The 18,447-nt window shown below is 52.1% G+C and overlaps 2 protein-coding genes across 6 annotated transcripts; one reads left to right on the top strand and one right to left on the bottom strand.

Annotated features, from left to right (window-relative positions):
- The first annotated feature begins 1,552 nt into the window (after positions 1 to 1,552).
- On the top strand, positions 1,553 to 15,206 carry efr3bb (EFR3 homolog Bb (S. cerevisiae)). 5 transcript variants are annotated; one of them, XM_085937713.1, is made up of 25 exons: positions 1,555 to 3,007; positions 3,381 to 4,907; positions 5,289 to 5,427; positions 8,711 to 8,787; positions 8,860 to 8,987; positions 9,065 to 9,215; positions 9,940 to 10,061; positions 10,155 to 10,304; positions 10,497 to 10,631; positions 10,885 to 10,963; positions 11,067 to 11,202; positions 11,269 to 11,430; positions 11,511 to 11,622; positions 11,699 to 11,750; positions 11,815 to 11,987; positions 12,044 to 12,119; positions 12,201 to 12,362; positions 12,437 to 12,568; positions 12,650 to 12,717; positions 12,790 to 12,917; positions 13,007 to 13,098; positions 13,182 to 13,230; positions 13,947 to 14,053; positions 14,157 to 14,206; positions 14,286 to 15,206. In XM_085937713.1, the coding sequence occupies exons 3-25, from the start codon at positions 5,421 to 5,423 to the stop codon at positions 14,389 to 14,391; spliced, it is 2,454 nt and encodes an 817-aa protein (XP_085793839.1). In that variant the 5' UTR covers positions 1,555 to 3,007; positions 3,381 to 4,907; positions 5,289 to 5,420; the 3' UTR covers positions 14,392 to 15,206. The 5 variants fall into 5 exon arrangements, 4 of the variants coding, with proteins under 4 accessions (XP_085793838.1, XP_085793839.1, XP_085793840.1 ...); XM_085937712.1 differs by having other exon boundaries at positions 1,554 to 3,007; positions 11,067 to 11,430; XM_085937715.1 differs by lacking the exons at positions 1,555 to 3,007; positions 3,381 to 4,907; positions 5,289 to 5,427 and adding an exon at positions 5,449 to 6,028.
- Positions 15,207 to 15,610: 404 nt separating this feature from the next.
- On the bottom strand, positions 15,611 to 16,349 carry LOC147042026 (uncharacterized). Its single transcript, XM_085937716.1, has 2 exons — positions 16,218 to 16,349; positions 15,611 to 16,129 (listed from the first exon to the last, which is right to left on the bottom strand). Exons 1-2 carry the CDS (start codon positions 16,344 to 16,346, stop codon positions 15,611 to 15,613), a joined length of 648 nt encoding a protein of 215 aa, XP_085793842.1. The 5' UTR covers positions 16,347 to 16,349.
- Positions 16,350 to 18,447: the final 2,098 nt, after the last annotated feature.

Genomic DNA, 18,447 nt, shown 5'->3' with positions numbered 1-18,447 from the left:
GATGTGAAAAGTCAACACAAATGTGGCCAGAGCTACGAAACGTGTTTCCCTTGACAATATAGAAAGCCCTCGGATTGATTTGTCAACTGGAGACTCGTAGTTCCGCTTGTCGCCACTCAATCGCAATCGTCGTTTGCCAACCGTCATAAAACGGAAGAAGAAGAAAAAGAAACAGAAGAAGAAAAAGAAACATGGCCTCGGCACCAATCAGTAAGTATTGTAGATTTTGGTTTGTTTAAGTAAATGCGTCGTGGCCGGCCGGCAACAACAATAAATCTTCTAGGAATGAGGCATGTCGTTTTTTTTTCCTTCGGTCTTTAGTAGAAATAACCAAGCCCTACTTAATGTCGGCCTCCTTTTTTTAGCATCAAGGCGAAAGGGAACGACCGCGGTAAGTAAGGGCTTACTTCCTAAACCATTGTTTCCATGCCTAACGGTCTCGTTGAAGAAAAGGGAAGTCTTGACACTTGTGGTTATTTGACGAGACAGAGCCGACCGAGCCACTTCCCTGGAAAGACAAAGGCAAATGTTGCATTTGGATTCAACACAAAGATGAGCAGAAATGAAATCATCTCATGTTTTACTATCTTTCCAGCAAATACACCAGACCCCCGGATATTCTCTTTGGATTCCTCATCAAATGTCATTTACCTCGCACGAAGGAGGAAAGGACACAAAGGCAGAGCAGAGCAGAGCAGAGCGACTCCCGAAAACATTTTAAAAGCTCAAGTGGAAGAAGATTACCTTAAAGCAGGCAGGCAGGCAGGCAGGCACGGGGCCTGAGCTTTTAGAGGGCGAACCGACCGCCCCGGAGTATTAACACAATAAGCACAGGGGAAAAAAAATAATACAAGGATGTTTTTATCAAGCGTAATCCGGAGCTAGCAGGCAAACCAACCTGGGATATAATCCCAAGGAGAAGGTCAGCGATGCACTTGTACGTGGAGGCCCTGTCTCCAACTGGCTTCAAATAATCTCGACGCCTTCAACTGGAACGTCAACTTCCTCGACATTACAGTGTACGGAGGGAGGTTCGGCACTTCTGCTGAAAATCATGCCACCCCAAGAAGCTGGTAATTGCTTTGAGAGACCACAAGGTGGCAGCAAATCACATTGGCCTCTTCAACAATGCTTTGCAAAATGCAAGCGTGACATTGGGGTGCCTGCCTGCGCCACTCGAACGGCTCTCGTCGTCCTTTCAAGAGCAAAGATGAAATCTCCAGTCGAGAGGCGCTCGCTCGTTTGTTCACTCGACCAACAGCTGCAACGGGAATTTGACTGAGACAATGTCGCCTTGGCGAGGAGCTTTCTCTCGCTCGCTCGCTCGCTCGCTCGCTTTCTCGCGCTTTCCCTCCATGTATCCGTGCAGCATAATTTGAGTAAATGACAGGCGAACATCTGCTGTGCATAAGAGAGAGGCCAACACTTTAACATGCAGATGTCTCTCTCCATCTGCATTAATTCAATAATTACCGCAATGGAGGGAGGGAGGGGGGGAGAAAAATCTTTTTTGTATAGCTTAAGACAATGTTATCGGCGCCAGTTGGTACGGGCAGGGCCAGGGGGGGGGGGGGGGTCGATGATTACACCGTTTAGCCAGAGCAAGCTGCCACATGCCGGAGGATGGCACTAATTCCATTGTGCCCTTGGTGAGTCACGGATGGACTCCGAGTGACCGAGCGCGCCTCCCTCCTTGCCTCCACGCCGGCCAGCGTTGGTCCGCGGGGCCCCCGGAGCCGCTCCTCGCAGATTTTTGCGCGCGTGACTAATGTGCGCGGCCGTGGCCTTGCGAGAGGAACGCTCGAGTACGGGCTGCGGCAAAAAAAAAAACAGCTCGACGGCCCGATTTGTTCGAGCGACTCTTGTGCGTCTAAACATATTGTGACAAAGGAAAATAGTTGTCTACTCGGCAGGCCAACTTCCTTTGATTAGCCGAGCGCCGCGCCGCCGTCTATTGTCCTGCTCTTATTTAGACTTTGGTGTCACCCCGCAACTGTTGTCACTTCTAAGTTTAGCTGAAGAGGCCTGCGCCGAGCCGAGGAGGTTGAAATGGATGCAAACGGGGACGGAAAGAATGCAGACGGAGATGAGCGGGCGGGGAAGGCCGCCAATTGTGAGGAAGAAGGCAAATGATGAGGTCGACAAAATGACCACTTGAAACGCTGGCCAACTGCCCAGCCTGAAGTGACGTAACATCACGCAGCGCCGGCCCGGCCGCTCTGGGAGATCTTTCCCTCTTTGGAATCATCAAGATGCTCATCGGCCTCCTGTCCACGAACCAAAGGGCTCCAAAGACAGGACCGAAGGAGACGAGAGGGAGGGCGACAGATTAGCTCAGCTGTCTGCTCGTAAAGCGCCGAAGGTGCTAAGCCCGACTTGGGGGGGGCGCGCACACGTGGATAAACAGAGGAGATGAGGGCTTTGGGCCCGGTTAAGACGCCCGGCGTCGCCCTCCCCTCGTGGAGACGCGGGGGCCAGACTTGAAGCTCGCCACGCCAGGAAGGGCAGGATGAACATTGTCTCGGATTTAGCGTCCGCCCTGCTATGGCAACAAGTCAAAGCGAGCGGGGCCCCGCCACAGTGGCAAAGGGCCTGCCTGCCTGCCTGCCTGCCTGCCTTTAAGCGGGCTGGATTTGACACGCGCGGGCAGCGGCCTCCCGACGGCGAGGCCTTAGCAGCTGCCGCTTTATGAGCTTCCCGTCAGGTGGACGTCAACGCTTGGAGGCTTGTCAAAAGAGAGCGCTTAGCTCAACGGGGAAGCGCCAGCATATCGGCCATGTTGTCTGACATAAGCGGAAACGGGAAGCTTCCGTGGGCCGGGCCGACTGCGTGCGAGCGTGCGTGCGTGCGTGCGTGCGTGTTATTAGTCACTGATGACGGACATTTGAACTCAGCTGAAGTTTCAATTCCCTTCGTAATTTCAGTTGTGTGCCTTGCAAAGCTCTGAAAGGAAGACTCCTTCACGCCGTAGAGGGAAGCGCTCCATAGTGGAGATCTGGCCAGCCAGGTGTGTTTTCACCATTGCAGCTTTCCTGATTTTATGCCCCACCTCAACATTGTGTGATTATATCAAGAAAATGTGAGCCTGACTGCCACTTTGCACGCGTTTGCTTCATAGAAAGTGACTCAACTTAAGGCTAAATGTAAAAAACAAACAAACGAGGGAATCAAAATGCATCCAGAGAAGTTTAGAAACAGGTCATGCCTTGTGTATCTATTTAATATCTCTGCCCCGTCCGTCTCTTATTCTGTTTTCCATAACAGGTTTTCCTTGAGAACTAAATCTACTTTAGGATTTATTGTTTCTTATCATTCCTCATCACTGGAAATTATAATCCCTTCACCTAATCCTCTCTCTTCCCTCCCTCTTCTTTTTCCAGATCATATTTATCAAGATCACAATGTGTGCGCGGCAACGCAAGAACAACACGGCGCACCAGCCAAGGTCTAAAGAGATCGGCTCGGGCTCCCGGGAAACGAGGGGGCTTTCTTCCAAATCAAATCAGATCCCGCCCATGTAATCAAGACGAGACGCCAAAGACGAGTGAGTAATCTGCCGGGTGGACATGCCTCCCTTTTGCTTGGACATTATTAAAAAGAGAAAAAAATCAGGAGGAACACGTCTTTAGATTGGAAGAGTGGGGAAATAAAATAATAACTAAATGGGGGGGGCTAACTGGGCCAAAGTTGGATAAAGGCTTCAGACCCGCAGAGGTGGGTGGATAACTGCATGTAGCGTGTTTAAAACTAACTCGTTCAATGAGAAATTGAAAAACTATGCACTTCAAAGATTTGTCCGCAAGAGGGCGCGCTCTGTTTTCCCCTCAAAGAGAGAGTGCGCAATGAATGTTTCCCTTTTTTTTTCACTTTGTCGTGATGTATTGTTTGTCACTGCATATTTTATTCCCTCTATTTTAAATGGAATCATTATTTGCATTGCTTCTTGTATTTAGGATTGACCATGTATAGTAAGGCTTTGTCTTGTAAGTTTTATTTGTTAAAGCCTTACTTAACTTTTTTTACTAAAAAAAAAACAAGAAAAAAAAAAACCTAACAATTCAGAGACGAGCCTTTTTTCAAGACAATGTTCAGTAAGGCATGAAAGTGAATCTGCCTCTTGGCTGTGTACAGAACGTCACAGTCTACAGACGCTAGGCTGTCGCCATCTCCTGGTCAGTTCGTGAAATGCCGGCGGTGACAACTTCCGCGAACCCCCAACAAATCGTCAAGCCGTCTCGTGCTAAATATATCTCTTATTTTAGCCACTCAAATTGAAAATTCATTTCTAGACTTTTGCTTACTCGCCTTAGAAAACAATCAATCTGCACTTCAATTTCGGTGTGTCTTTTTTTAAAACCAAATCATCAGTCGATTGAAGATTGATTAGTCACACAAATATTAATGTTGCATGAAATGAGTCCCCCCCCCCCCCCCCAACAGTCTTGTATTTTATTTGCATTATAAGAAAATGTTCGTTTCTTTCACCGTCGTAAACCGAGACACTCGTTTCACACTAAGGAACACTTCCGGTTTGTGCCAGCTCGACTCACTGCTGCCGTCAAGTGGAAGGAAGAAGAAAAAAAAACCTCAACACTCACAAACGTCACTTTCGTTCAAAACGAAACAAATATGCCGTCATTACGTTTAGGCTTCACTCACTAGGATATTTGAATCGATTTTTTTTTCGTACTATCCAATATTTTTTGAATGTATGAACGTGGACTGCATATATTCAAATGAGCGTAGTGGTGTGTTGATTCCTATTTTCCAGTGAGCAAGTAAAACAGCTGTGTAGTTGTATCGCTTGGCGATTTCCTTTTTATCTTTATTTGTTACGCGGTAGAAAGTCTGACATATCGAAGAGGAGGAGCTCTGGCTTCGTGGGTACGAATTGTCTTCCTTTTATGGTGAGTCGTAAATGTTGACAGTGGTTGAGATAGTTTAGTTAGTGGTGGTGGTGGTTAGCCTACCTACCCGAGCTTGGCCAGTGACGGCAGTCTATCAATGGCATTTCATCATATACAATTGTTCATATTTTGATGACACTAGTTCTGCTGACGGATAAAGCTAGGCTAAAATATGTTGAGGGAAAAAAAAAAACCCCACCGAAAATGTCAACCAAAATAAGGAGCCAAACACAGCCACCAATTTAGCGTTTCTTGGGCCATTTCTATCCGAGTACCTCAACCGTATCAACGTCGTAATACGTGACGTTTATTCTCACGTTCCCATTGACGTGAGCATGTTTACATTGTCGGCTAATTGAGGCTTATGCACAACTTCCACAGGCCAAGGGACAGCCCGCGGTTTTCCTGACTGACCTCGCCAAGCTGAAGCGTCAGTCGGGCGCCCGAGTGGCTCAGCTCTTTCCGCCACCGCGTGGCTCCAACTGCACCGCCCTCTAGCGGCTGACATTCATCATGACAGGTGAGCTCTCACTTCCAAGCCAAGCCACAACAGAGGCAGACAACACTTGGCGGCGCAAATGGTTCTTGGCCTCCGTGTGCCCCGCTTAAAGATTTCCAGTTGGCAATATTGAACAAAGTGGTCGGACAATGCTCACAGATTATCGTACGAGGAGCGCCCTTCTCGGCTACGAGAGTGCCCTTCTCTACGGATGCCAAAGCCACCGACTCCATGCTTTGGCCTGTCGGTGGGTGTGCTCCTTCTCTTTTGTCTCTCCCTGGTCCAGAGTGACACTTGCGACGGATAGAGAGGCCCATTGTTCTCGCTGAGATGTTTATCAATGCGACACAGAGGAACACATTGACAGTGAGAGTGACAGCAAAGCTGCCGGCCTAATCGCTAATCTCCCCTATCTCGTTAATACTCGCCTATGCGCTAAATATTGGCGAGTTGGGTCACGTTGGCACAACCGCCGGCTTTCTGGCATCGTCTGGAGCAAGTTTGGCATAGCTGCGCATGGGTTCGGCCGCCGTGCCCTCGGCCGCCGCGGCCGGCGACGTCCCGGCCTCTCGGAGGCTGGCACTGGACTGCCGCGCGCTTCTCGACCATCGAGCCGCCAAGGGTAAGCGTGGCCTTCTGGGTCAAGACTCGGACGGCGAGCAAACACTGTCGGATTGCGGGTTTTCTTCCGACGCCGTTCATTTGGACTCATCTGTGGACTGTAAAAGCCCAGAAAGCGAACAGAAAAGGATGACTGAAAATTCTGGTGACTGTAACGCATAGAATGTCTTTCTTCACGTCAATAAATGGCCCTCGGGCTTAGAAATGGCAGCCGGTGCGTTGATAATCACTCGCGGGCGCAACTTTTGTATTCTCACTTGCGTCATCACGCTTTGCCGTAAGCATTTGAACTAGATGTCAACATTTTCACTGGACAATTAAAATCCACGCTGTCATGAAGTGGCGTCATTTCACTCATTTGCTCCAGTTTATTCCATATAGACATGTCGATGCATAGCGTTTGTGTGTGTGTGTGTGTGGGGGGGGGGGGCGGCTTGAAGACAAACAGGAAAATCCAAGGTCATCCCGGCATGCTTCTGTGACGTCGCCTCGCGCCCCCCTTTTGTGTGTGCGTGTGTGTAATTCATGGCGCGGACACAGCCTCTGCACCAATCAACGCGCGCCTCCCCCTGCCTGGCTCTTAGCTCCAAGCACACGTGCAGGCAGGCATTAATCCCCAAGAGTGTGTGTGCGCGCGTATGTGTGTGTTGGCATAGCAGTGCGCGTGTGCAAGCGCGAGCGCACGAGTGAGCGAACCCGCTGAAAGCAAACACGAGTGGCGGCTCTCTGGCATCACGTTCCATGTACGGTAAGAAGAAGGCATCTTATCGTCACTCGGGAGGAAGGCGGGCGAGCGAGCGAGCGAGCGAGATGCGGGCGAGCGAGCAAGATGCGAGCAAGATGCGAGCGCGTCGCCAGCCTGTTTGTCCGCATTCCCCGGTCGAAGCCCGCCTGGCTGCCTGGCTCCCTGCCTACCACTTTGAATGGCGTGTCTTGACGAGCGCATGATGGAGATTTCATTGGCCGAGGCGTCCGCTTCCTGTACAAAGTTCAGCGGGCTGCTCAAACATTGCGCTCCGTGACGCCATCCGAGTCGGTCGGCGCCGAGGTCCAAGCGTTACCTGCCGCATCCTTTTCAACTCGACCTAGTTTTGCGCCCCTTGCGACTCCTAATTTAGCCGCCTGTCATGTTGGTGCGTGTGGTGTCTGTCTGAACTAGGCATGAATGGAACTCGTCGGCCGAAGTGGCCAGGGCGACACGGGCGGCCGATGTCCGTCTTCATCCTCTGCTTTTTGACTTGCCGAAGCAGCCTTAGAATTGAGGATGAATTTGCACGTGAAGGTGGAGTGCCATTCCAAAAGTCACAGCTGCAGCATTGGTCATTTTGTCTGGAATCTCCAAAGGTTCCTCTTTGAAATGCGCGTCCCGTGTGCTCTTGGCCCAATTTGCCTTCCCCTTCTGCTCCATCTTTAATCCTAATGGGAGAATGTTAATCTTACTTCCCGGGGGGAAATGGATGTTGTAATCTGTTAATGTCGCTGGGCCAATATTAGGGAGATATAAATAGCCACGTGATTGGCTGCTTCAACGGAAGGGGGGGGGGGGTATCGTGTGCGGCTCTGCGTCGGATCTGGTCGGATCGGCACTAATCCACCTTGCTAAACTTTGGCTTGCGTGTGGCCGTAGCAGATGTGTTTTTCTGAGTCTCCTCAAATCTTGCATAAGTGCTATGATGGATGTCCTCCCTTCCATTCCTGTTAACTAATGGCCGCGTGTCGGCCAAAAGACTCGACGGGCGGGAAGCAGGATGTGTGCAGAAAGTGGAATTGATTGATATTGCCAGGGCTGCGGCGCTTGTATTTCAGCCGTCGTGGCCCGGCCCGGCCCGACGAGCGGCTCTCCCTCTGTTGCCTCTGAAACGTTGACCCAGAAATGACGCTTTCACCGCTCGACAGCCGAGGTGCAATAAGAAGCTTTGGAACATGACTCACTCTGTGCGTCACAAACCCACCCGCTTATTTATTCAACTTTTTTCTTTTTCTTTTTTTTTTTCCTTTGACCTCCAGCACCTCTTGGTTTTTTGATGAAATGACCGTATGGCAGCGCAGCAGCAGCAGGCTGCTCTATGAATAGATGCTCCGCCTCCTGAGCTCGACTTGAGCGCAACTTTGAGAAGAGCGTGCCTGTCCCTCAAAGCGCAGCCAGCCGCCTTCAAATTGTGTGACTCTGTCAAGGACGCGGCGGCGCTCCAAGGCGTTGGGCCCGCACCGGTCGTTGCTGTTCCAGTACCTTTTGAAGAGCACTGTCTGTTTCTGAAGCACACCAGGACTGACAATCTTCCTAATGCGTGCCGGTGTGTTAAAATTCCCTGCCCCGCTGAAAGGACGGAAAAGAGCTGCCCTTTGACCTTTGCGCGAGCGGCCCCTTCAAACCGGACGCGACGACACATTCCGTGAAGCGGCCCGTCGGTTGTCTCGGATTCTTCTGATTGCGTCTGCTCAATCTTGCTCTTGCTCTGGCTCCCCTGAAGCCCCTCATGAGTCATCACTGCAGGAATCCTTTAACCAACCAAAATCCCGCAATCCGAGACTCCCAAATTTAGTAGCAAAAAAAAGCAGAGGGAGGCGGAGGGCGAATTTTTTTTGGTGGGCCTTTCAACTCTTGATCATTTTAATAAGCAATGAATAATTTTGCCGACTAATCAATAGATTGATAGTTTGAAATTTGTCTGACGTGTTCCAGGGGTGTGCGGTTGTTGCGGGGCTCTCAGGCCTCGCTACAAAAGGCTGGTGGACAACATCTTCCCCGAAGATCCGGAGGTGAGGAGCTCGGCGGACAACCCGGTCTGTCGGTACCGACCGCCGAGCAAACGAAATGTTTTCTTCCTCTAGGATGGACTGGTGAAGGCCAACATGGAGAAGCTGACATTCTACGCCCTGTCGGCCCCAGAGAAGCTGGACCGTATCGGAGCGTACCTGTCGGAGCGCTTGTCCAGGGACGTGGCGCGCCACAGATATGGGTGAGCCCGAGCGAGCGAGCGAGCCGCCGGCTGCTTTCGGAACAGCTTTTGACGGCCATCCGTGCGACCTTCCTCAGTTACGTGTGCATCGCCATGGAAGCGCTGGACCAGCTGCTGATGGCCTGCCACTGCCAGAGCATCAACCTCTTTGTGGAGAGCTTCCTCAAGATGGTGCGCAAGCTGCTGGAGTCCGACAAGCCCAGTCTGCAAATCCTGGGAACCAACTCGGTGGGTTGTGGCTTTACCGCCGTAGCACACCTTGGAGCAAGCTCCAAAACCTCTTCCTGACTCATCGGCATGCTTCGAGTCCAGTTGGCACCGAGCGGTGGCAGCCGCTCGCTTGCAATTGGCCAATTTATTTGTGAACGTAAGATTCGGATCATTGATTTGAGGCTTTTTCAAAAAGGACGGAGCGCTTTGTTGGCCTCTCACGCTAGCTTTCCGTGACGCTGGTCGTCAATTGTGCTATTGTGTGACCAAAAGATTGATTCGTGTGCTTTTTGTGATGTTATTTGTGAGGTCGAGGTGCCCGCCGGGGGCAGCTGCTTGCCTTTTGTCAAAAGGTCGAATGTCGGTGAATATTTCATTTCGTTTGGTCGGCGTGCTGCTGGTTTGAAAACCTAAGCGAGTCGGCGATGTCAAGGGGGCTTGCGGCCGGCGAGGAACGAGGGCTCTTCTCGGCACGGGAGCTAACCTAATTTTCCATTCCGCTTCATAAACACGTGACCGACGAGGCGTCGACTTACTTTTGCGGCGTGACTCGGCTGAGAGGTTAATTCCCGCGGCATTGGAAAGCTCTGGCCTCACTCTGTTTAATTCTTCCGAGGACACGCTCGCTGAGCTCCTTCCGTTTTCCAATCACTGCAAACGTAGATGAGGGACGGGATGCTAAATGTCAGCAATGTGGAAACGGAAGGTTCACAAATGCTCTTCTAATCTCGTTCTCCTTCAGTTTGTCAAGTTTGCCAACATTGAGGAGGACACGCCTTCCTACCATCGCAGTTATGACTTCTTCGTGTCGCGCTTCAGCGAGATGTGCCACTCGGGTTACGAGGACCCCGACATCCGCACCAAGTGAGTGCGACCCGCTTCGGCGTCAGCCTTCATCCGCATTAGCGTCGGGGCTAACGTGCCGTAGCTAACCACGCCAAACGCGTGTCTCGTCAGGATCCGGATGGCGGGCATCAAGGGCCTTCAGGGCGTGGTGAGGAAGACGGTCAACGACGAGCTTCAAGCTAACATCTGGGATCCTCAGCACATGGACAAGATCGTCCCGTCGCTGCTGTTCAACTTGCAGTGTAGCGAGCGCACGGAGAGGTAAATGTGGACATTAGGCAGATAGGAGGAAGGGCCAGAAGATGAAAGCGCCCGACAAACATGACGACTTCCGTCGACCCCCCAAAAAAAAAATCAAATGCACCCACACAAAGAGCGCGACGCCGCTTTGCGTGTCAGCGGCCATGTTGAGCTTTGCAAAGTGTTGACCCTTGAACCGGCGCTCCCCACCAGTCGCTCGCCGTCTCCGTCGCAACCGTCGGACAAGGAGAAGGAGAGCCCGGCGGAGCTGACGGAGCGCTGCTTCAGGGAGCTGCTGGGCCGAGCCGCCTACGGAAACATCAAGAACGCCGTCACCCCCGTGCTCATGTGAGACGGAACGCCCGCCCTACCGACCGACTGACCGACCGACCTCATCGGCCAGCTAAGCTTCCGTTTTCTCTACTGCGGCTCCTTTCCGTCCGTGGCTGTTTTTTGTCTGCGGTCATTTTTCCCTCCCTGCGCGGAGCAGCTGCCGCGTTGCAAGTGACCTTGATGCTGTTTGCACATCTCTGTCAGAGCGCTGATGTCTTGGCGAGGCTAATATCATTGGAGTGACATCTTTCTTTTTTTGTCCCCAAAGGCATCTGGACAATCACGCTCTATGGCAGGGGAAGACCTTCGCTGTGCGCTGTTTTAAAATCATCATGTACTCCATTCAGGTGTGAACATTTTAAATGGGCTAGCTGAATTTTGAGCGTCAGGATGGCTCGTGTTTGGCTCCGCTTTCGACGGGACGTGATTTCTTCTTCTTTCCCCCCTCAGTCGCAGCACTCGCACTTGGTCATCCAGCAACTCCTGGGTCATCTGGACGCCAACAGCAAGAATTCGGCCACCGTCCGAGCCGGCATCGTGGAGGTTCTGCTGGAGGCGGCCGCCATCGCCGCCAGCGGCTCCGTAGGTCAGAAGATTGGGCGGGCCCACGTGGAGCCGTCCGTCTGCTGTGTCGCTCACGCCCTTTTTGCAGGTCCCACCGTGCTGGAGGTGTTCAACACCTTGCTGCGCCAACTGCGTCTCAGCGTGGACTACGAGCTGACCGGCTCCTACGACGGCAGCGCCAACATCGGCACCAAGATCATCAAAGCTCACGAGGAGAGGCAGCTGCAGGAAGCCGTCATCCGAACCATCGGCGAGTGGCCTTTCTTTCGTGCTCCTTTTCTTTGGATGCTTTCCCACACGATTGACTTGCAATTTCTTTGCGCCTTTCAGGTTCCTTTGCCAACACTTTGCCCACCTACCAAAGGTCGGAAGTCATGCTCTTCATCATGGGCAAGATCCCCGTTCCCGGTGTTCACCCGTTGCTACCTTCTTCGGGCTCTTGGTAGGCCGGCCGGCCGGCCCCTCCTCGCTCCACTTTTTGGAATCGGCTTTTCCTCATGCTTTTGATCCTCTGCCAGGCCCGAGGTGACCAGGATGATTCAGGTGATGTTACTCAAGTCAGTGGTCCAGGTAGGTGCGCTCGTGACACCGTTGAGTGGTGGAGAGACTTCCGACCGCTTTGTCGTGGGCGCAGGTGACGGCGGGCTTCCAGACCACCAACATGCTGACGGCTCTGCCCAGCTCCTTCCTGGAGCCTCTGCTCTCGTTCTCCCTCACCGAAGACCCCGAAGTTCGGCTGCTGGTGCTCCAAATCCTCCTCAGTCTCATCGACAGGCACGACAACCGGCCCAAATTCTCCGACATGAGGTGCGTAGGCGGGGGCGGCGGCGCGGCCCGACCTCGGCCTGACTTTGCTTTTGCAGTATTATCAGCGACATCTCTGTGCTGAAACTGAAAGTGGACAAGTGCTCCAGACAGGACAACCTGTTCATGAAAAAGGTAGCGCCAGCGGTTTGGCAAGTTTTTTGGAGCGTGCGTCTCAAAGCAAAGCATGCGCCCCTTCTGTCTGTCCGCGGCCAGCACGGCCAGCAGCTCTACCGACACATCTACTTGGGCTGCAAAGAGCAGAGCAGCGGCAGGCGCCACTACGGGAGTCTCTTTGCCTTGCTGGGTCTTCTCAGCGTGGAGCTGGCCAACGAAGAAGTGGTGGTGGACCTGGTTCGCCTGGCGCTTGCTCTGCAGGTATCCGCGGGACGGAGGGGATCCATTACGTAGGGATCCTTACTCCCACTCCTCTCCCCTCCTCCCCTACCTAGGACCTGGCTCTGTCCACGGATGAGGCGCTGCCCGTTTACAACCGCTGCGCAATGCACGCCCTGGCCGCCGCCTACCTCAACCTGATCTGCCAGCTCACCACCGTCCCCGCCTTCTGCCAGCACATACACGAGGTGGGCCCCGCCTAGCGCGGGCTACCAAAGGTTCCCCCCCCCTCCGTCGCGCTCGCTTGACTCCTCTCCCCTCCCCGTCAGGTGATCGAAGCGAGACGGAAGGAAAGTCCTTACCTGCTGCCCGAGGACGTCTTTGCGGATGTGCCCAGGTACGTCGGCCTGTTCCGCGCCTGTTCCTTTCCCCGTGACTCCTTGGCCTCTTTCCTCCCGGCCTCTCCTAGACTCCCCTCCTCGCTTGACAAAGTGGAAGGCGGCATGCTGTTCCTTCAGTCCAAGATCACGGAAGTCCTCGGAGGCAGCGGTTACAACACGGAGCGACTGGCCACCCCTTACATCCCTCAGTACACGGGTAGGGGGACTGGCTGACGCCTGCGTTTATTTGGCCGCCGCTTTTCAGCATTTTTCTTCTTTCTTGGCCGCCGTCGGTGCTGCGTGAAGATGAGGACCGCCTGTCCAAGAGAAAGAGCATCGGGGAGACCATCTCGCTCCAGGTGGAAGTGGAGTCCCGAAACAGTCCCGAGAAAGAAGAGGTAGGAGTCACGAGGGCCTGAGCGTCGCGCCGGCCGGCTCAATCGCGGCTCCCGTCACGCTGCGTCTCTTTCTGTTTTTCCAGCGGACCCCCGCCGAGGAGATCACTTTTGAAACCTTGAAGAACGCCATCGGTATTCACGCTCCACAACCCATTTTGCTCTGCGCGCATCTGTCGGGCGGAAACGTCTCAATTGCCGAGCGGTGGCTGGAAACGTTCAGGCTTTATTGTTCTTGAAGGAAAAGAAACATCTGGTATTTGTTTCAATGCTGGAAGGTCGCTTCAGCTTCCACGGCGATGGCGCCGGCCGGCGCATTCCATTTGCTGCACAGAACGGGCCCGAGAGGAAGTTTGCATAGAGTGCAAAATGTTTGACAAAGGAGGAGGCCACGTGCTCCAAAATACTAGCGACATCAGGGCCAGATGTGTCCAGCATAAAAGAGCAAATGCTGTTCATGTCTCAGACAGATGGTTTGGGTCTACAGGCAAGACAAAACAAAACAAAACAAAATGAATTGGCCGGTCCCGTTTGGGGAGTTAACCCCCCCCCCCCCCCCCTATCATTTATGGCGTAATAAAACACTGACTGTAGTGTTGAGACAGCTGACGCTCGGCCCACATGGCAGCAGGAGCCGCCGTCGCATCTTGCTGGAATCAGCTCAAAGATGGAAGCGTCTTAGGAAAACAATCTTGGAGCTACGAGCGAGTCGTTGGTGGCCACGCAGTGCTTTTGCAAGTCCCAAAGGTTGTTTTGAATGAAAATGCCAGATAGCCATCCTGTCTGGGAAGAGTCACATTGCTGCTTTCATGGCTTGAGGTGATTCTTGACTTGTTTCTGTCTCCCCCAAGTGGACAGCGTGGGTATGGAGGAACAGGAGCGGGAGCGGAGGAGGCAAGTGGTGGAGAAGTTCCAGAAAGCTCCCTTTGAGGAGATCGCTGCCCATTGCGGCGCCCGGGTACAGCAAAGACCTGTCGTTTGACTTTTTTTTTTTTTTTTTTCTCTCTCCTCTTGCTGTTTGTCTCACCTGCCACCGCCGTTTGCTGTTTTGTCTCGCTCAGGCCACGCTGCTGCAGAGCAAACTCAACCAGATCTTTGAGATCACAATCAGGTGAGCCACAAACACAAAACGCCGTACCAGTCCCGAATTTCAGTTTCCGAGATGATAGCGCCCGTGTCCTCTCTCTCAGGCCCCCGCCCAGCCCGTCCGGCACCGTATCATCCGGCTACGGCCCGAGCCAGACTCGCTCGGTGCCCATCTACGAGATGAAGTTTCCCGACCTTTGCGTGTATTGAGAAGACGAGGTTACTCCACTCCGTTTTTTGGCGAGGCGGGGTGAAAAAGAAATAGCGTGCCGCTGCTGCGAGCCATAAACGTTGATAACAAGCCACAATTTGTCAAGCTCGCCATGTAGGAATGTTTTGGACAATCTTTTCCATTTTCTGCACTGATTTGATATGGGGCTTTTTTTTTTTTTTTTCTTGTAGTGCTGACATATTGCCAATTCTCTCATCGTGCGCGGCCATGATTTGATCCTCGTTTATTATTTTTCACATTCCTTTTTAACAGTAGGATAAGAAGTCACTCAACAGCTCATTGTGAGTACAGGGTCCCCCCGCGGCATAAACCGTTCAAATCTTTCAACTCGTGTCCAGTCAACATCTCAACATCTACTCCCCGTGCGTGCGTGCGTGCGTGCACGTATCTATGTTATAGGAACTCAAATTTGACGCTCCATCTCTTCTCTGCCTCCCCGTGCCGACTTCCCTGGACTCTCGTCCTCGTTTGCGGTCGTGTCTTGTGACTCTCCGGTCGTTCCAGTTTGTCCACCAAGCGTGAACCCACCTTACTTGTGTCAGTCATTTTATGGTCTAGTTCCGGATAGCTCTGTCGACCACGTAGTGCTTGTGTAGGTCCGAGACCCCTTCTGTGAACTTTGCACTTTAAAAACTGGAGGACCTTGTGACAAAGGCAGCTTGACTTTTTTGGGGACGGAAAAATGCCTTAGCTAGCGCTCGCTGCGTCCGTCCCGTCTCGTCCTGTCCAGTCCAGTCCTTTCCTTGCATGCTCCTGTGATGTGTTAGACAATAAAAGTTGCCAGTCCACAGAAGTTGGCCTTCCCTTGTCTTTTTGCGCTCAAACTTAGCACTGCCATGCTTAAAGAAATGGATTGAATTGACAAAACCAGACTAGAAAGATCTGGCCACTTTAAACCAAGCATTTTCCCGGTGGAGTTTTTTGGTTTTGTTTACAAACGAAGCCCATGTCAAGAACTCACTGGCATTTTTTATTTTGTTCACAAACAATGCCAACGCTTACTAGCCTAGTCCACCAAGACTTGTCCCATAGCCAGTCCATTAGTCAAAGCTTTGGGCGGCCACATAAAATGAGGCGTAGGCCCAGACCTGGCCCGCGGGCCTCGAGTTTGACACCCAATTCGCTCACTCGAGACTTTTACAACAAGGAACGAGAAACACGTTGAGCAAAAGTGATTGATAGCAACACTAGCTATCGCTAGCCGACCATCCTCTGCACATCCTTGAGAAGAATGTCCCCGAAGAAGCCGGCCAGCGAACCCTGAGCATTCTTCACGTGGCCGTCTCGGGGACTCCCCCGCTTCCTCTGCCGGGGCCTCGTCCGATCGGCGCCCTTGGCGCCGCCGGGATGCCCGCGGGCCCGAGGCGGCTCGCTGGAGAAGGCAGAGACCTTGAGCGCTTTGCGGTCGGGTGGTTTGCCCCATGGCGAGTGCCTTCGCTTGGCGCTTTTGTGTCCCGGCTTGGGTCTGGGCGTCATGTTCCCGGGGGGTTTCCCCCAGCGGAAGTGCTCCATGGAATAGCTCCTCTCGGCGTGGCGAGAGCCCGCTCGGCCTTCCCGGGTCCCGTTCCCGGAAGACTGACTCCAGCGGAAATGCTCCATGGGGTACGAGCGCCGCCCTTCGGCCCTCGCCTCAGACGCGGAGAGTTCCTTTTCCTCGCTGATGGCGAGCGCCGGACGCCGCATCCGGCTGACCGACTTGCAGAGTTCCAGGCAGACCTGAACGGAGGGCGAGAGTCAAGAAGATCCATACATCCTTCACGTTTGAGGTTGGACGGAGCGAAGAGCGAGGTGCGGTTGAATACACGTCGGCGGCAGATGAGCTCACCAGCAGCCTCCCCCTGTTGATGTTTTTGCAGATGGAGCACTCTGAGCCCAAGGCCGGAATGGACAAGAAGGCCACCAGCGCCACCGACAACCAACACGGACACTCCATGTTGCTGGGCTTCAAAAGAAAAAGGTAGGTAGGTAGGTGTCTTGCCTTTTTGCAGCGCAACCACCCACAAAGGCCCACAAAAAGAGCGTTTGAAAGGGTCTCCGTCCTTTGTTGATCCCACTGAACTCTACAAACATTGACGAGCGAGCAAACGGCTTTGACTGGAATATTGCAGACGGGTTGCGCAACTGCTTCAGCTCCCCCCCACCGTGTCTGAAAATTGTTACGTGTATTAACCACGACTACATTTTGTAGAAGAAGAATATAGATACGGAAAGGCAAAGCAATCATCTGATTTGGCGCTCGTGCCTGCTAAGCAAAAAACAAAAAAAAAGGCGGAATTTTCTTACCGTTTCTGGGCGTCCTGTTTTTTTTTTTTCTTTTGCCCTCTTCAAATATATTTGTTGTTATTCAAGCTCCTATGAGTTTTTCTTCCTGGCTGGCCACGACTCGTCTCCTCTTCCTCTCCGCGCTCTGCTCCTTTTATAGAGCGCCGGGAGGCCTCGGGGTGTGCGAGCGATGGACGCGAGGGATCTCCCACTCCACGTGGGCGGGGGAACAATGCATCATTTTCTCTGTGTGTGTTTTTCACCGCCTTAGCCCACAAAGCTTTTCTTTTTTCTATCAGCGTGGTGACTTGACAGTTGACCTGCAGCCGCTTGTCACGTTGTCTGCCACAACCACATTTTTATGAGTAATGTCTCATATGAACAATCTTCCAATTTGATGACTCGAGCGAGCGAGTGAGTGCGAGCGCCTTTCCCAGAGCGCTCGCTCGCTCGGCCAGAATCCTTGTAATTTTCCTCTTCCAAAAGGATGACTTTAATTTTGCTTTGCCCGGAGCTCCTCCCTCCGGTGAAATGAAAAGCTTACTTCCGCCCGCCCGATCCGTTTGTTTGTTCTGCTCGCGTTCACGTTTGCTATTGCCAGCGTATGGGCCCCGTCCGTCCTTTGAAGCCGTGCAATTTCCACAGCTAACCGGGAAGGGCAAAGAACAACGCACCCCTTGACCACCCCGCCCACGTGGAGGCCCAAAGCTCTCTCGACTTACGTGTAGGAACGTCATTAGCGGCGGCGGAACATTGTCTCCCGGAGGAGAACGCGCAGTTCGGAAACCTGACTATTGATCTGACCCCTGAGTTTCATTCTGATGAGCGGAGAATATCAAAAGCGATGTGCGCCGCCGCGGTCCCGACCGATTTTCTCTCAGATGGTGCAATGCGGTCGGTCATTGTCACACGCGAGTTTTGAAAAGGGCTTTTGGCGCTTTCCAAATTCCTCGTCTGGCGAAAACCACCATTTGTACGAGTCGTGGTATACGATACGTCGGCGCGTATTCCTGTCCTCTCAAAAGGTTACCGGGATCGACCGCATGCCTTTTGAGATTTGTTCTTAACAAATAGAAACAGCTTGAGAAAAAGAATACACTTCATGAAAACAATGTCATTGAATAGATTTTTGCTGACCCTTGGCTGTCTGGGGACAATATCATTTGCGCAAAAGAATGCTTCAAGGAGAGCTGGAACTTAGTCTAGGATGAGTCTGTTTTCAATCGACATATTTAGTTAATTAGTTCGTTGGTTCGTTCGTTTAAAACAAAATGACCCTGTGGGAATGTGGAACTCGATGATGCAAGTTCTTTGACCAGATTTCCAAATTCATAGGAATACTCGTGAATAATGATATCATTCATTTGGGTATTTACGTATGTGGTTGATAGATTTGGTTGTCTTCATTTCTTTGATTTTTTCTTTTTATTTTCATGTTATTCCGAGAAAAATGTGATTATATGTAACATACAAAGAGATCAACATTTGAATGTAGTTCCTTTGACTGATTTAATGATGAGAACTTGGTTGTTTTTAATCCCTCTTATAAAGTTTGTGTGCACATACTTTACGTGTTTGTATCAAATGTAGCGTGAAAACAAGATATTAGTTTCTTGTAAAAGCCAAGCCGAAGCCCGCATCTCGCCACGTTTATAGGGCACGTAAAGGAGAAAGAACAGACCGTAATGGTCAGCACATGTCGATTGCGCGTGCGAGCCCACGGTTGCTATCGTGCGGCTTGTTGTAAGAGAGAAAGCAACATCGCAACATTC

This window comes from Syngnathus leptorhynchus, chromosome 18, assembly GCF_054491065.1.
Source record: "Syngnathus leptorhynchus isolate UIUO chromosome 18, UIUO_Slep, whole genome shotgun sequence".
NCBI classification, from domain to species: domain Eukaryota; kingdom Metazoa; phylum Chordata; class Actinopteri; order Syngnathiformes; family Syngnathidae; genus Syngnathus; species Syngnathus leptorhynchus.
The sequence above is the reverse complement of the archived record's forward strand: the minus strand, read 5'-3'. Positions and strand labels throughout refer to the sequence as shown.

What these genes read in the sequence shown, in the direction of transcription:
- efr3bb (XM_085937714.1), top strand. Translation starts at nt 5,923, where the DNA reads ATGGGTTCGGCCGCCGTGCCCTCGGCCGCCGCGGCCGGCGACGTCCCG. An exon ending in ACAACCTGTTCATGAAAAAG is followed by an intron (nt 12,120 to 12,200) that starts GTAGCGCCAGCG and finishes GTCCGCGGCCAG; the next exon opens with CACGGCCAGCAGCTCTACCG. An exon ending in ACAGTCCCGAGAAAGAAGAG is followed by an intron (nt 13,099 to 13,181) that starts GTAGGAGTCACG and finishes CTGTTTTTCCAG; the next exon opens with CGGACCCCCGCCGAGGAGAT.
- LOC147042026 (XM_085937716.1), bottom strand. Translation starts at nt 16,346, where the DNA reads ATGGAGTGTCCGTGTTGGTTGTCGGTGGCGCTGGTGGCCTTCTTGTCC. An exon ending in TGAGCTCATCTGCCGCCGAC is followed by an intron (nt 16,130 to 16,217) that starts GTGTATTCAACC and finishes CCCTCCGTTCAG; the next exon opens with GTCTGCCTGGAACTCTGCAA.